Source organism: Labrus mixtus, chromosome 1 (assembly GCF_963584025.1).
Source record: "Labrus mixtus chromosome 1, fLabMix1.1, whole genome shotgun sequence".
Taxonomy (NCBI): Eukaryota; Metazoa; Chordata; class Actinopteri; order Labriformes; family Labridae; genus Labrus; species Labrus mixtus.
The window spans coordinates 6,842,929-6,858,535 of NC_083612.1; the positions used below are offsets into that span (position 1 = coordinate 6,842,929).

At 45.3% G+C, this 15,607-nt stretch overlaps 1 protein-coding gene across 14 annotated transcripts in view; it reads left to right on the plus strand.

Moving 5' to 3' along the window:
• LOC132980801 (serine/threonine-protein kinase BRSK2-like) overlaps window positions 1-15,607 on the plus strand; it is a 575,981-nt gene that overhangs the window by 97,868 nt on the left and 462,506 nt on the right. For 8 of the 14 annotated variants that reach the window (XR_009674213.1, XR_009674205.1, XR_009674375.1 and 5 more), the window contains 6 exons: window positions 472-532; window positions 4,197-4,854; window positions 5,543-5,591; window positions 6,745-6,868; window positions 7,212-7,392; window positions 8,924-9,016. Coding sequence is in view for 3 of the 14 variants with exons in the window: in XM_061047215.1 (XP_060903198.1) it covers window positions 472-532; window positions 4,197-4,854; window positions 5,543-5,591; window positions 6,745-6,868; window positions 7,212-7,392; window positions 8,924-9,016 (1,166 nt within the window). In the remaining 11 variants the exon portion in view is untranslated. Of the gene's footprint in view, window positions 1-471; window positions 533-4,196; window positions 4,855-5,542; window positions 5,592-6,744; window positions 6,869-7,211; window positions 7,393-8,923; window positions 9,017-13,822; window positions 15,580-15,607 lie in introns of those variants that run through there. The other 6 variants (XR_009674478.1, XR_009674573.1, XR_009674530.1 and 3 more) reach the window with 3 other exon arrangements.

The following is a 15,607-nucleotide window of genomic DNA, read 5'->3' on the forward strand; positions in this document are numbered from 1 at the left end:
AAGATTTAAACATTTTAATGGCTTCATTGTTTTTCTGATTTTCTTTTTGTCGGAACTCGATTTACTGTAAGTTTTTTATTTCTTTCAAAACTCACTGATTAAAAAAAAATCCAAACAGGAAGAAGAAATGTAAACTAGGCTGAACAGCGAGTCCAAACAGCACGCGGCGCGAGCGAGCGTCAGCAACAAAATCCGCCTGATTCTATTGTCTCCAATCGGAGTGTCCTCGCTGCCCGTGAGCGACGCAGTGAGACGTGCTTTATGAGGGGAAACTGGAATTTACAGAGAATTACATACAGTATTTAACGGATGCAGTTTGGGCAGCCTTCAAATGTCTGACTACTCGACGACGAGGTGTTGGGACTGTGTGTGTACCTGTTGTGTGTGTTTGTGTAGTACAGTGTGTGAGAGTGTGTGCGTTAGGTTTGTAATGATCTCACTCTGTGTGCGTGTGCGTTTGTGTTTGTGCAGGTCGCGGTCGATCAGCGGAGCGTCCTCCAACCTGTCCACCAGTCCTCTCAGCAGCCCCAGGGTAAGTGTGTCTCCTGGTTTCCCACAATGCACCTGGCCACTGCTGGTGAGTTGTTGCGCTCCCGCACAGAAGTTCGTTCACTTCAAGCAGAGTCTGTGTGACGTTCAGTCCAGCCTGAATGAGGTTGTTTGTTATGCTCAATCAATGCTACGTGTAGTTCATCAGAATCTCAATCTGATCTAAAGAGTGGAGAAGAACAAACTGGAGAACAGGAAACATAATGCAGCAGGTTCATTAGAGCACGGAGATGGTAGAGGTGGCGTGCAGACAGTCTATGGTCGTGCAGCGATCACAGGGAATAAACGTCACCACCCCCTCCCACTCGCTCCAGGTGAATTCTCCTGATTATATCCTGCTGCGTTCTCACATCAGCTCACTCTGACTTTCTGCAGAATAAATACGAGGAGGCTGGAGGAGAAACTCCGGGTGAAGAGAGAAACATTCACACATACAGCTCCTCCTGTAAATATCAGGAGCTTTTCTGCCAGTGTGGAATCCCTAATAGACTGTAGAATAAGGTACTAATAAGCGGCCAGTATGCTACTAATTAGCATGCTAATAAGCAGCTAGTTAATTGTGAATATTGCCGACTGGTTCTCCTCTGACTTCTGTATCATGATGTGACTGACTGTCACAGTGAGATGCTTTAAAACTTCACTTGTTATGACTTTATTAAAGAAATATAAATCAGATTTAGAAGCTGAAGTATGAGCTGCACTTCGTCCTCTCATAAGAAGTCGTGATCCGACCCGGATGTGAGCGGAGTGAAGTCGAGCTGTTCTGGACGTCACACAGTTTCAGACGAAGTGAGAGCGAATCCACCGAAGGCCAAACACAGAACTGATTTACTGTAGGTCCAGAACAAAAACCTCATACCTGGTTAGCCGAAGAGTCCATGAATCACTCTTGAGAATGAAAAGTGCTGCTGCGGTGACAAACAGAGAGCTTCACTTAACAAATCACGCTGCAGCTTCTCTGCACTTTTTCAGCTAACCCTGAGCAAGGACACACGCTGTGCATCATCATCAGACATCCGCTCTCTCTCTCTCTCTCTCTCTCTCTCTCTCTTTCTCTCTGCAAAGACACAAAGTTCAAAGTTTAACTTTATCATGACTGTCATTGTTTGAATCCTCACGGGTCAGAATGTTCTTCTGTTTGATTTTGTTCTGTTTTAAAAAAGTCTCCGGGCCTCATGCACGAACATTTTTAACTTCTTTCTTTTCTCTACAAATGTGTGGAGTCATCAAATTCTCTAAAGTGCAGAAACATTTAATTCCTAAATCGCTTGTTTCACCTTGAAAAGATTCCCCCTGAGCATCAGGACGCACGCTCGATTGGAAATGTGAGATCCAAAACATCAGATTAGCATTCAGGAGGAAAAAGTTTGGCCACATGTGACATGTGGGGGTTTTAATCGCAGAAATGCTTCTCAATCGTTGAATTGTGGATCAGATTCTAGGTTTAAAATCCTGTGAGAAGACCCCCTTCCCTAGTCCAGGTTCCTCGTTTGACCCTATTTGTATTTGTAAGTTTTCTTTGTCAATACAAACACAACAAAAACCTATAAAACTACAAATAAACTGAATGACCAGCACGGTCAATGACCAGCACGGTCAAAGACCAGCGTGCTGCCGTCGCTCCTGAGCTTCCAATTAAACAATCAAGCCAGCACTGGCAGCCTGCTTCAACCAATCAGCAGTCAGCGTTGTGTTCAGTTAAGCATTCAGCACATGCAACACAAAAGATAGCTCCTCCTCCCTCGTTTAAAAATTGGCTCTAACAGTTTTGCATAGAAGCGGACGAAGAGACGAATCAAAAATCTGTTTCCATGAATGTTTCATGCATGAGGCTCAGAGTTAAAAAAATGATGAAGAATGTGTTACTGCCACATAAACACACACACACACACACACACGCACACACACACACACACACACACACACACACACAGGGTCCCTCTCCATTGTGTGACATAAGAGCTCCACTTCACGTAAAGCAGCTTGCTTTAAACGCTGATCCAAGAACAGTCCGCCCCCCAACCCCCCCACCCCCTCAGATCCTCTGAGTCTTCAGCGAGCCCCGGCTGTGGACTCGCACATTTCTGACTGTCTGATCGGTGATCTGCTCATTCATTCCACAGCATCGTGCACCGGCACTCTGCATGCACTCAGGCTGCTTTCCGAGGCGGACGGCGAAGCTAAAAGCCGTTAGCTTTCGAGCTGGGTCACTTGCTGGTAATTAGGGATGCATCGGAGAATCAGACCGAAATTATATATACGAACTTTAAAGAATGTGTAGCTGACGATTCTCTATCAGTTTGTTGGATTTCATTGATTTGTTTAAAAACGTTTTTTTAATATTTTAGGTAAATAAATGAAACTTTAGGAAAACATTCAGAGAGTCTTTGACACAGGCGGTAATGAGACAGTTCACTGACTTACTGATATTCATACTTTAGCCTCGTTTCCACCGAGCGGTCCGGTTTGGTTCACTACAGTTTAGCACAGTTAACCCTGAGTTCGTTCACTCTGTCAGCCGTACCCTTACATGGTAAGCTAAGTGTAATAGCATGACATCATAGCAGGGCGACACAGTGTAGCCCGCCAATGAATGCAACGGAGAAGAAGTAGAACAAGACCCAGTAGACAAAGAGCAACAATGGAGGACGTCCAGCAGAGGTCTGAACCTCCGAGATCTAAAGCGACGCAATGTTCATTTATTCTGAGGTGGATTCAAATCTGACCTGTGGCCCCTGTTGGATCTCATTCCTCTCTCTCTCGCTCTCGCTCTCTCTCTCTCTATCTCTCACTCTCTCTCTCTCTCTCTCTCTCTCTTCCTGGTTTCTGACTATCCACTGTCCTTTCTCTAAATGAAGGCATAGAAAGCCCAAGAACAACAACATACCGCGTCTTGTGTTTGTCCTTTATTTCCACTGTTGAATAGAAAGTGGCAGTTCTTTCGATTTGCTCTCGCTCCACCCTTTAGGGTCGGATCGGTATGCTTGGCGTCCTATCAGAAGTGTAGCTAAAAAGTAGGACGGAATAGATCTGTTATTTTGGTACCATTCCTAACTTTTGACAGTGGAAGCGCCAATAAATGTGTACTGAACCGAACTGAACCGGACCGCTCGGGCTTTTAATTCTTAATCGTTTGTTTGAACACTTTAATGTCATAAATATGAAAACAAAGGACGAATAAGGGAAAAGGAAAGTAAGGAAGTGTATTTTAAAACTATCCTCCTTTAGGACTGTTTTTGGACATGTTGTGTTGTAAATATTGGTTTTAACTTCAAACAGGTGAGGTGTAAACATGCAGAATATTCTCCTTCAGTCATTTCTTCTCAGTAAAATAAAAAACTGTTTTGGTCGTTGAGTTTTGATCTCGGTGCATCCCTACTGTTATTGCGTCATGAATGCTCCACTGCTGCCTCCTGATTGGCTAATCACTGTGCTAATGGCATGCTCTGTTTTTCTTTCTTTCTTGCACTCTCACCACTTCCTGCCTGCTCCACCTCTCAACCCATCTGCCACGCCTCTTTTTCTTTCCCGCTCTGTTTTTTTAATGGATTGATCCTTTATTGGAATTTGCTGCTCCTGTGGCTGTGGTCCTGCTCTCACATTGGCTGATTCTGCCGTCATGTCAAACGCCGCATGACCAATCGCAGCCCAACAGGCGGTTTTTCATCCCGCCCCAGTCCCCAGACCTGTGTCAGTCCCCCAACTGTAGCCCCACCCACTCCGCTGAGGTCCGCCTTAACGGGGTGGGGCCACGCACGCCCAACTCCTACCAGCCAAAGATGGGGTCCCCCCTCATGCATCCCCGCACGCAGACCCTCCCCGCCAAGCCCAAAGTGTCCGAGAAACCCCTCCAGACCACCAGATCCAACCCCCTCCCCAACACTGTCCAAACACCTTCCACCCCCAAATCTGAGCCCTCCACGCCTAACAACCCCCTGGCCCCCTGCATCACCAACAGCCCCCGGGTGAGACGCCACCCTCCCCTTACTGTCCCCCCCAAACTGTCCATCCCTCTCTCCCCCGTGCCTCCTATGTCTCCCCGCCGCCGACACCACCTCCACCCTGACCACAACGGCAAATCTGTCCCCATCACGCAGGTGACCCCCCACCCCTCCCCCAGAGGGAGCCCTCTCCCCACCCCCAAAGGCACCCCGGTTCACACGCCCAAGGAAAGCCCAGCCGGCACCCCCAGCCCGACACCTCCACCCAGCCCCTCCATCGGGGGGTTGCCATGGAGGACACGCCTCAACTCCATCAAGAACAGCTTCTTGGGCTCGCCGCGCTTCCACCGCAGGAAAATGCAAGGTAGGGGGAGGGGCCGGGGGGGGGGGGGGGGGGTCTTTAATAATAGAGACCTCTGTATGTGATTTATTCAGATCCTCATGATATTACTCTGTTCCTATCTGATGAGTCGACTCTGCAGGGAGCGTTTAATAACACAAACACAAATCATCTCTTCTCTCCTCTCGGCTGTGTTCAAAGCTTCACCTGCTGCAGACTTATCAGGAGAAAGTGCGGCCTCTGGTCATATCATACGCCAGATTACGATCTCATTACAGGCAGCGGAAAATTCACCATTTCTCTGCCTCACTTTAAGTAGTTTTCCTGCTTTGATAGAGTCATGAAGCCCCTCAGGACAAACCGAGCAGAGTCATGACGACACCAGATAATCTCCTCCATGATGAGAGAATATTTATTTATCAACCCTGAAACAGCCAAACAGAAACATCTGCACGACTACAGCTTCTTCACATAACGATAGAGGAACTCAGCTTCAATCTCAGGAACTGTAGAATAGTTTAGAACTTTATTTGTACACAATGTGGGAAATTGTCTTTGGCTTCACAAAAACAAAAACATGATGAAAAACAAGACAAGATTTAATTACAGCAAGGGATTAGAAAAGCCAGGGAGGCATTGACATTTGGGGAGAAACAAATCTAATCCCTCTTCTTCATGACTCTGTAACTTCTGTAAACCTCTGTCCCCACAGTTCCCACCCAGGAGGACATGTCCAGTCTGACCCCAGACTCGTCTCCAGAGTGAGTAAAACAGCGTCTCACGTCTCTACAGCCAGGCTGGGAACATGTCATCAAATCATGAAAAGACATTCACTTCAATGTCCCCACATACCATCGAAGAACAAACATGTTCAGAATATAAAGAAAAGATTAAAGTGTGCATTCATTCATCATACAAATAAGCTGAGTGGTTTTAGCTCTTGGTTTGGTGCCATTGTAATATTGCTTCAAACTGTTTCAGCAATGGCAGAACAGAATGTGAATTCACAGACTGGGACACCAATATCACGCAGTTGTGCAACCAATATGAACGTAAAAGAGGTGATGACGGCTGAGCTTAGTTACGGCACATAGGCAAAAAAGCAATCTGATAAGGGCTAGAGAGAGACATCAGTTTCCACTGCATGCTATAAGGATATAAGGTAAGGTTTTAAAGAGGACATATTATCCCCCTTCTCCACCTTTTCAAACAGTCCCCCTGTGGTCTAAATGAAACATCTGTGCTGTGCTTTGGTCAAAATATAACATGAATCAAGCACCAGAGGAGGTTTGTGACCCTGTATAAACCAGCTCTCTCAGAACGCTCAGTTTTGGTGTGTGTGTCTCTTTAAATGAAATGAACCCACCCCCCCCCCCCCCCCCTGAGTTTTCCCCGTAGACATCACTCCTCTGTAGGGAGAATAAAAATGGCGGACCTGTGTAAAAGTTTTGTTCTAGGCTGGAGGTGGATATATGTTCACAAACACTGTAGAAGTGGATTTTTCATAATATGTCCCCTTTAAATTTATGGAAAGGTATGTCGCATCATCTGCAAGACAAAAAGTCTAAACTCTGGACAAACTCTTTCTTGATCCCCAGTAAACAGAGCAAATTAGCTTAGACTATGACCGCTGTTGTGTGTGGCAACGGTTTACTTGCTCCATCCTAAACTTGTCCAGATACAAACAAACATGAAATAAAATAATTAATACAACCAAACAACAGCTAGGCATTTTGAAAATATTAAAACTAAAATCAGAAACCATCAAAACTAAACTAAAATGACCTGAAATGAAATAAGAACGAATGAATACTTCTACACACACATGACATTTTATGTGCGCTAACACGGCTGATGTCGTCTGTTTGGAGTGGTATCGTGCGCCTTGCATCACTTGTGGTCTCCTCCCTGCAGGCTGGCTAAGAAGTCGTGGTTCGGGAACTTCATCAACCTGGAGAAAGAGGAGCAGATCTTCATCGTGATCAGAGACAAACCTCTGAGCTCCATAAAGGCAGACATCGTCCACGCCTTCCTCTCCGTACGTCTCCTCTTACTTCTTCATGCAAACATCTCATCTGCTCTCCTCCTCTCTGTTTCTCTCTGATGAAACCTCAAGTTCAGTTCAGTTACTTTAGAGTGACTTCAGGTTTAAGCTGAGTCAGTGCACGTGTTAAATGTTCATGTTGTGTTAAAGTCACAGCAGCGTCTCTGCGTTGATGATGACTCAGACGCTGTGAAACACCGTCTCCTTCTGCTCCTGTCTGCTGCTCTTACATCCACGCTGCCATCTTTACTGATGCACAATCTGTTTGTCGTATGTGGAGTTGTTGCTGACTATCAGTCTGCTGTCCTCTCTCTCTCTCTCGCTCGCTCGCTCTCAGATCCCCAGTCTGAGCCACAGCGTCATCTCTCAGACCAGTTTCCGGGCGGAGTACAAGTCCACGGCCGGGCCGACGGTTTTCCAGAAGCCGGTGAAGTTCCAGGTGGACATCACCTACACGGAGAGCACCAGCGCCACCAAGGACAACGGCATCTACTCCGTCACCTTCACCCTGCTCTCAGGTAAACACACCTCACGGGCTAGGTAAGGCTTCTAGGCAAGCAGCGACCCTCAGGTTGAAAAAGGAAGCCAATGTGGAAGTGCAAATAAACTGCAGTTCCTCCAGTGTCCACTTGAGGATTTATGCAAAACATTAACTTCACATGGACGCAGTTTCAGTGACATCACACATTGGTTGAAGAGGTGTTGTGAATCCCAACAATGGCGCTCAGCTCTCAGCATAACGTTTGATCAATCAGGAAACAGGAAAGAAGAGGCGGAGCTGACGCGCTCACCTGTCATTCAACTCAAACACGCCCCTTATTATGCAAATGTATAAATAACTACAAGGCTTTTCATTAATTAAAAAATGAGGTCTGCCTCCTCTGCTGTCTCTTCTAAGTCCCCCCTCAAAATAGAATTTATAAAAAAAAGTCACTTGACTTGGCTTAAGACGCGCCTCAGCTCCACATCTTTACCAGAGTCAGAATTTTTTATGGAGCAGTGTGACCACCATCGTCGGGCTTCATAACACCTCTTCAGAAACCAACGGGTGACGTCACTGAGACTACATCCATGTTTTATACAGTCTATGCTTCTAGGCCATTTATTTAAAAATATACATGTTTTTTTCCATAGTAGGGGAAGTAAAGCTCAAAGAAAAGCAGAACCCTAAATAAAGACAGAAAGACAAACAGAATGAGGTCATCTCGTTTATCTCTCTCTGATGATGCAGTTATTTTTAGAGCTCACTCTCTCTGCTTTAAAAGACGTCCTTTTTTATCCTGTTCTTTTTGAAGCCATGTGTCGAGGGTCATCTACAAAGATTACCTTGTTTGTTTGAACTACAGCAAATACTACTTTCTATGTTAACATGCACACTCATGATCAGAATAAAAACGCTTCAGGTAAAACGAGACGGCTGGTTTATGCAGATGGTTTTTCAGATCAGTATCCATGTACACACTTTATCCGATCGTGTCTTCCTGGTTGGGGTGAAAATATTCTGGTCCTCATCTCTCTTCAACTGAGACTGTCTGAAGGTCCTGCAGACCTGAACGCTCCCTCTCTTAATCGACAATGATGTTCTGCTGAGCTCGAAGCTTAATAAGGAAGAGGAGAAGAAAGTCAGGAAAAGGTTAAATCCAAAGTCAGAGAGGAGGAGGAAGGAAATCTCCGTCACACACCTGGGGGAGAACGGAGGAGCAACATCTGGACCTGTGCAGCGACATGTTTGTTGACAACCTTTCACGGCGACTCTGACATCCTTTCCAGAAACTACACCGTGACTGAACACACAGCGGAGCTTGAGATCTCACTCCTCAGAAAGACTTTGCGGACACACGACCCCTTAATTCAACTGTGAGGTTTACATGGACCCTCAGATTGATTTAAATTGGATCAAAGACATTTTGCACAAATACAGAGTTCTCATGAGTGATGTCGTCTATTTTTCTTGATCCATCTCACTGAAGCCAGCGATGTTTGACAGCCTTCGACTTATCATCGAGAGTCAGCACTCTGATCAAACATGTCTTTGTTTTTTTTCCTCAGGTCCCAGCAGACGTTTCAAGCGTGTGGTGGAGACCATCCAGGCTCAGCTGCTGAGCACCAACGACCAGCCGGGCATCCAGCCGCAGATTTCTGGTAAGTGAAGTCCCTCGCCACCCTCCTCGTCCTCACAGCCTCCCCCTCCTCAAAGCATCCTGGCACTCCTCACAGCTACACCTGCAGAACACCTCGGCCCGGACCTGCTCGGCTCAGCTCGGCTCGGCACACTGCTTAAGCACACAGCATCTCCACGTGCATGGCGAGCACACATACACACACACACACACACACACACACACACACACACACACACACACACACACACACACACACACACACACACAGGACGAGAGCTGCAGATGTGTATTTACAGCCTCTCAGGAGCTGTACATCAAACCGCAGACAGCAGCTCGGCTCTCATCGCGTCTGACTCAGCAGAAAAAACACACAAACAGGAAACAGAAGCTCATAAAAAAAGTACATTAACACGAGTGGATCAGCTGTTTGATTTGTGCATGCTGCTTTTTGTCTGAAAGAGGGAGAGAGGAAACATGATTTCAGACTGTAATGTCTTACCTTTCTGGTGTTTAGTGTTTCAAAATGTCCCCGGAACAATCCCTCAAATCTCTGAAATTATCTCTGACATGATTGGATATTTTGGGCTGCCTATAAAAAGACGGATTGATGCTAAAAATATGGAAGAAAAGAAAGCGTGACTGTGTGTTCTCCAGTCGTCCTTTTTCTTTTTTCTTTAGTTTTGTCTGTTGGTGATACTCTGAGGTATTTCTGTTCTTGTATCTGTGGTTATTTACTTGATAATGGTCCCCTCTGGTGGTGAAGCAGAGTAACTACAGCACATCCTCACACAATCACTGATGTCAAACTTTTTAAAAAGACACTTTACACACACACACACACACAGTTTTAGAGGAACAGAAGTGGGTACATGCTCAGTTCCATCGCTTTTATTTTTATTTACTTCACCGTGTCGTACACCAAAGGGTGCCCCTCCCTCCTTGGCTTACGAGACGCCGACAAACACAACAAACAAGAGCAGCAAACGTCAAACGGTGACTGGACAAATATGAACATCAATCAGTAACTTCAATGAATCAAACATAAAGTGTCCTCCTGTGTCGAAGGCGTTAACCACAAACTGAACGAGCTAAACCATCTTGTGTGTGAACAAGTCCTGCAGTCTGTCTTTATCTGACATACAAAACAAATCTGGACCACAGGTTTTCTCAGTGCCAGAGAATAAATAATGATTGATTCATAGGCGGAAATCGTTGAGTAAATACTTTCTTTTCTTTTCTTCTTTTGAGACTTAAAGTCCTGATCTGAATTCGGAGCAGACACGCCTCAAAAACGTCAGATTCACTCTAAAAGTCCTCGTTCTCTGGAGGAATGTTTAATCCATTTCAGCTGTAAACCTGAACTCCAACAACGACACACAGCGCTGTGAGCAGCCGTCAATCAGTTATAAACAAACATGAGTTAGCCATCATATAACAGTCAATGAAGATGTCTTCTGGTAAGAGTCCAAAAAGTTTTGGTGACATTGCAGGTTTAATTTGAATTAAATGACATGTTCAGTATTGACATGTAGTTTGTTCTCTCGTGGGAAACACATCCACTGAAAAAGCGACTTCAGTACATCGATAGGTTTGACCTCGATACTAAAAACACTGATTGAAACTTGAGTCTCCACAATCCAAAGAATCAAAACAATCCAACACAATGTCTGCTAAACCTCTAAAATGTCCTCACATCTAAAGTTCAGATGTCAGAAATAATCGTGTTTCCCACCGCCAAACCTTGAAGATATATGTTATGTAATCATAAACCCCTCTCATACAAACATTCAACACAAAGATCGGTAAGAAAGCCTCATGGCCTAATTTACTCCATGTTTCTATTTTTAACTTAATGTGTTTGATTTTCTTATTTTTAAACTTTTTTTAAGACCTTAGTCACTTTGTAAAGACAAATACTGTATCCATACTAAAGCCACGTGACAACAAAGATTATAACACGACGCATGAATCTGTCATGAGCGAGCAGCAGCTGAGAGGAAAACTCAAGAGGGAGAGACTGGAAGGTGGAGGCCCGTCTGCGTAAATCAGCTGGATGAAAATAAAGACTAATAAGAGGCCATGGCTGTTAAAATTATGTTTAGTATCATATAATGTCGTACTCTCATTATGTCCGGTGCTCAAATGTTGGAGAAACCTGGCCCCAGATCCCTCAGGATTCATAATGTTCAATCTTATAATCAGAGGATATCTGATTATTCCCAAGATTAAACTCAAATTAATTAAACGTCAGACCAAACTACTCAGACATCTTAAAAAAGCTGAACTATGAGCTGACTTGAGCCCAGACTCAGAGGGCGGCAGTAACCAGGAAATACTTCTTAAAGGGGAACAAACACTAGGCAGCTAAACTCTGAGAGTCCAGTTCTCATCCCTGCCGCGGGCTAGTTCAGGACTCTTTTATTCCTGTAAGACTCCAGATGAAACACAAACACAAGCAGCAGCAGTCTGACCAGTCACTGCCACAGATGGGAACTGTTATCAGGCACTGAACGCACAATCACCTCCACCTGTAGATGTGCCAATAACCCACATCTCTATCTACATCTCTATCAACTCTATCTACTCTATTTCTATACCACCTCTCTCTCTCTCTATCTCTACCTCTGGCCTGCCTCTTCATGCCACCCGCTTCCTGTCACCTCAGCTTTACTCCGACGCCACCCGGATGGACTGAATGACCCGCATGCTGAATGAGATGCAAACCCAGAACCATGCACACAAACTGAGAGTGGGTTAAAACTGTGTAAAAAGCTGAACACAAGCGGGGTCGGGTTCTGTTTAGGAGACTTGGCTCTACGTGTGCTGATGGTTCTGGGCGAGCTGCCATTCACCAAAGATTGTGCGTTTTGCCACCAAAGGAGCGTTTAAGTGAAAGCATGCTCTGTCGTGTATGTCACAGCAAACAAACACACAAGTCTGTGACTGTGTTTGCTGATCTGTGTGCAGTCGGCCTCAGAACCCAATGATCTGCATGTTCGATGGAACTCACTAAACCCCCGACAGCTCGACAGACACACAAACCTGATGCTCTCCTCTGTGTGTGTGTGTGTGTGAGAGTTTGTGTGTGTGTGTGTGTGTGTGTGTGTGTGTGTGTTAGCTCATTCATATGTTGAAGGTTAGACTTGTGTGGATGCAGCAGCAGATGGATTTTAAAGGGTTAAATCTACCACAGTAAATGTTCAGCTTCAAAGAGTCTCTGCAGCTTTCATGCAGCGCTCCTGATGGTCATGTACCAGACGATGCAGAACCTGATGGTCATGTACCACACGATGCAGATCCTGATGGTCATGTACCAGACGATGCAGATCCTGATGGTCATGTACCAGACGATGCAGATCCTGATGGTCATGTACCAGACGATGCAGAACCTGATGGTCATGTACCACACGATGCAGATCCTGATGGTCATGTACCAGACGATGCAGATCCTGATGGTCATGTACCAGACGATGCAGATCCTGATGGTCATGTACCAGACGATGCAGATCCTGATGGTCATGTACCAGATGATGCAGCTCCCCTCCTGATGGTCATGTACCAGACGATGCAGCGCTCCTGATGGTCATGTACCACACGATGCAGATCCTGATGGTCATGTACCAGACCATGCAGATCCTGATGGTCATGTACCAGACCATGCAGATCCTGATGGTCATGTACCACACGATGCAGCTCCTGATGGTCATGTACCAGACCATGCAGATCCTGATGGTCATGTACCAGACCATGCAGCTCCTGATGGTCATGTACCAGACCATGCAGCTCCTGATGGTCATGTACCAGACCATGCAGATCCTGATGGTCATGTACCAGACCATGCAGATCCTGATGGTCATGTACCAGACCATGCAGATCCTGATGGTCATGTATAAGACCATGCAGATCCTGATGGTCATGTACCAGACGATGCAGCTCCTGATGGTCATGTACCAGACCATGCAGCTCCTGATGGTCATGTACCAGACCATGCAGATCCTGATGGTCATGTATAAGACCATGCAGATCCTGATGGTCATGTACCAGACGATGCAGCGCTCCTGATGGTCATGTACCAGACGATGCAGATCCTGATGGTCATGTACCAGACCATGCAGCTCCTGATGGTCATGTACCAGACGATGCAGATCCTGATGGTCATGTACCAGACCATGCAGCTCCTGATGGTCATGTACCACACGATGCAGATCCTGATGGTCATGTACCAGACGATGCAGCTCCTGATGGTCATGTACCAGACGATGCAGCTCTTGATGGTCATGTACCAGACGATGCAGCTCCTGATGGTCATGTACCACACGATGCAGCTCCTGATGGTCATGTACCAGACCATGCAGATCCTGATGGTCATGTACCAGACCATGCAGATCCTGATGGTCATGTACCAGACCATGCAGATCCTGATGGTCATGTACCAGACGATGCAGCTCCTGATGGTCATGTACCAGACCATGCAGCTCCTGATGGTCATGTACCACACGATGCAGATCCTGATGGTCATGTACCAGACGATGCAGCTCCTGATGGTCATGTACCAGACCATGCAGATCCTGATGGTCATGTACCAGACGATGCAGCTCCTGATGGTCATGTACCAGACCATGCAGCTCCTGATGGTCATGTACCAGACGTAATGAACTCTGTGCTGAACATTCACTGTAACCGATTTAGTCCTTTAAATTCATCCTGAGTCGTTAAAGAAAGTTAAAGCCAGCGTGCTGCTGATGTGTGATGTCAGCTGACTGATGATGAAGCGCCGAGCCGCAGTGACTCGCTCTGTGTTTCTGACGCTGTCCTCTGCTCTCAGATGGCTCTCAGCGCTCAGCTGCTTTGCCCCATAAACCCAACAAACGTGGTAAGACCCAGAGCGTCCGGGAGCTCCCGGCCAAATCACTTTAACTCTGGCTTTTAACACACACTGGCAACGTCCTGGAGGCTCGTCACAACGCACCCTGTCTGCACTTACACGTGTGTGTGTGTGTGTGTGTGTGTGTGTGTGAGCGAGTGTGTGTGTGAGTGAGTGAGAGAGGCAAAGAAATATTTAGTTTGGAAAATGTTAATTAAAATACAACATGACTTCTTTAACTTATATAAACCACAAGAACACTAAAAACTCCCACTGGTGTGAATCAGTGCATGAGTAGTCGAGTTATGCTGAGAGCGCCCTCTGCTGGACAAAACTGCAAACTACCTCAGTTAGACTGAATGAATGTTCGAACTTAGAATATAAAAATGACGGCCGTAGTATCTGGAAGTCTGAGCCAGCCTGTGAGCTGTGACTCGACACAGGCGGAACAAAGTGTGAGCCTAAATCCTCGGGAAGACGATCTGAGGTGGATTAATAAACAGAATCCATTTCGGTTAGGCGAGACCAGCAGCTGAATCTGTGTCTGATTAAAAAGACAAATGACAGCCCGAGCGACTGTAATCCTGAGGTATAAAGACTATTATTTTCTTCTTAAATCGACGTTTCTTTTGTTGTACAAAAACTACATTGATTCATTTTTTAAAAGAAAGAGACCAAAAACCCAAAGATCTTTCCTTTACTTTAATTTACGTAGAAGATAGGCAGATGATTCTCACATTAAACAGGCGCATATTATTAGCACTTATAGCCTTCTTTAAAATGTGCAATCTACAAAAAAATGAATCCTTCTCGATAAAACAATAAATAAAAACAAACTACATATTGATCAGTCAGTCACTTGTGGAATTTTATAAACAGGGTTTTCTTTAAGTTTCACTACAAGAGGAAACAACCAAATACTACAGTTATATTTCATTGTGTGTGTGTGTGTGTGTGTGTGTGTGTGTGTGTAGCTCTTAACAGATCCAAGTGACCCTTTGCATGGTAACGCTTGAATACTAAGTTGTGTCCCCCTCCTCATAAACTTTCCATATATAAAATCATGTGAACAAAATATCAGACACTGCACACACACACACACACACACACACACACACACACACACACACACACACACAGGGGGATTAATGGTAAGTTATCACACCATCCATGAATCTCTTGATGTTAAATCTCTGCAGGACACACCCTGCTGTAAACTAACCCTGTGAGAATCAGTGCTCGTGTATTCATGTGTGTGCTGTGCTGTCTGCTCGCATGTTTGGATCACTCCTGACTGTTTTTTTTAAAGCACTGACTGAAAATAACGTTTGTGCTAACAGATGGATGTTGGATGTTGTTGTGATGGATGTTGATCTGATGGAGAGTGAACGGGAGCTTTGGAAGACATGCAGGAACAAAAAAGCAGGACAATAGAGAGTACAAACTCTCAACAACTAAGAAACAACCAAAAACTGAAACACTTGTGGTGCCAGTTTTGGAAACGCATTCCCATACAGCCTCAAATACCTCATTGACCGTCGGCGATAAATATCTCATACTACATTGGATTTCAAATCAAATTCCTACACTTTGATTAATCACTACGCAATTAAACTAAAACAAATCAAATCTGGCCTAAAATCCTCTCGTGTGTAGCCGGTCTGAAGGAAACCAGAGAACAAAGTATTTGCATGAAGCGTTTGTGCACTGAGAAGAAAAGTGCTACGTATAAAAACGTCCGTCCTG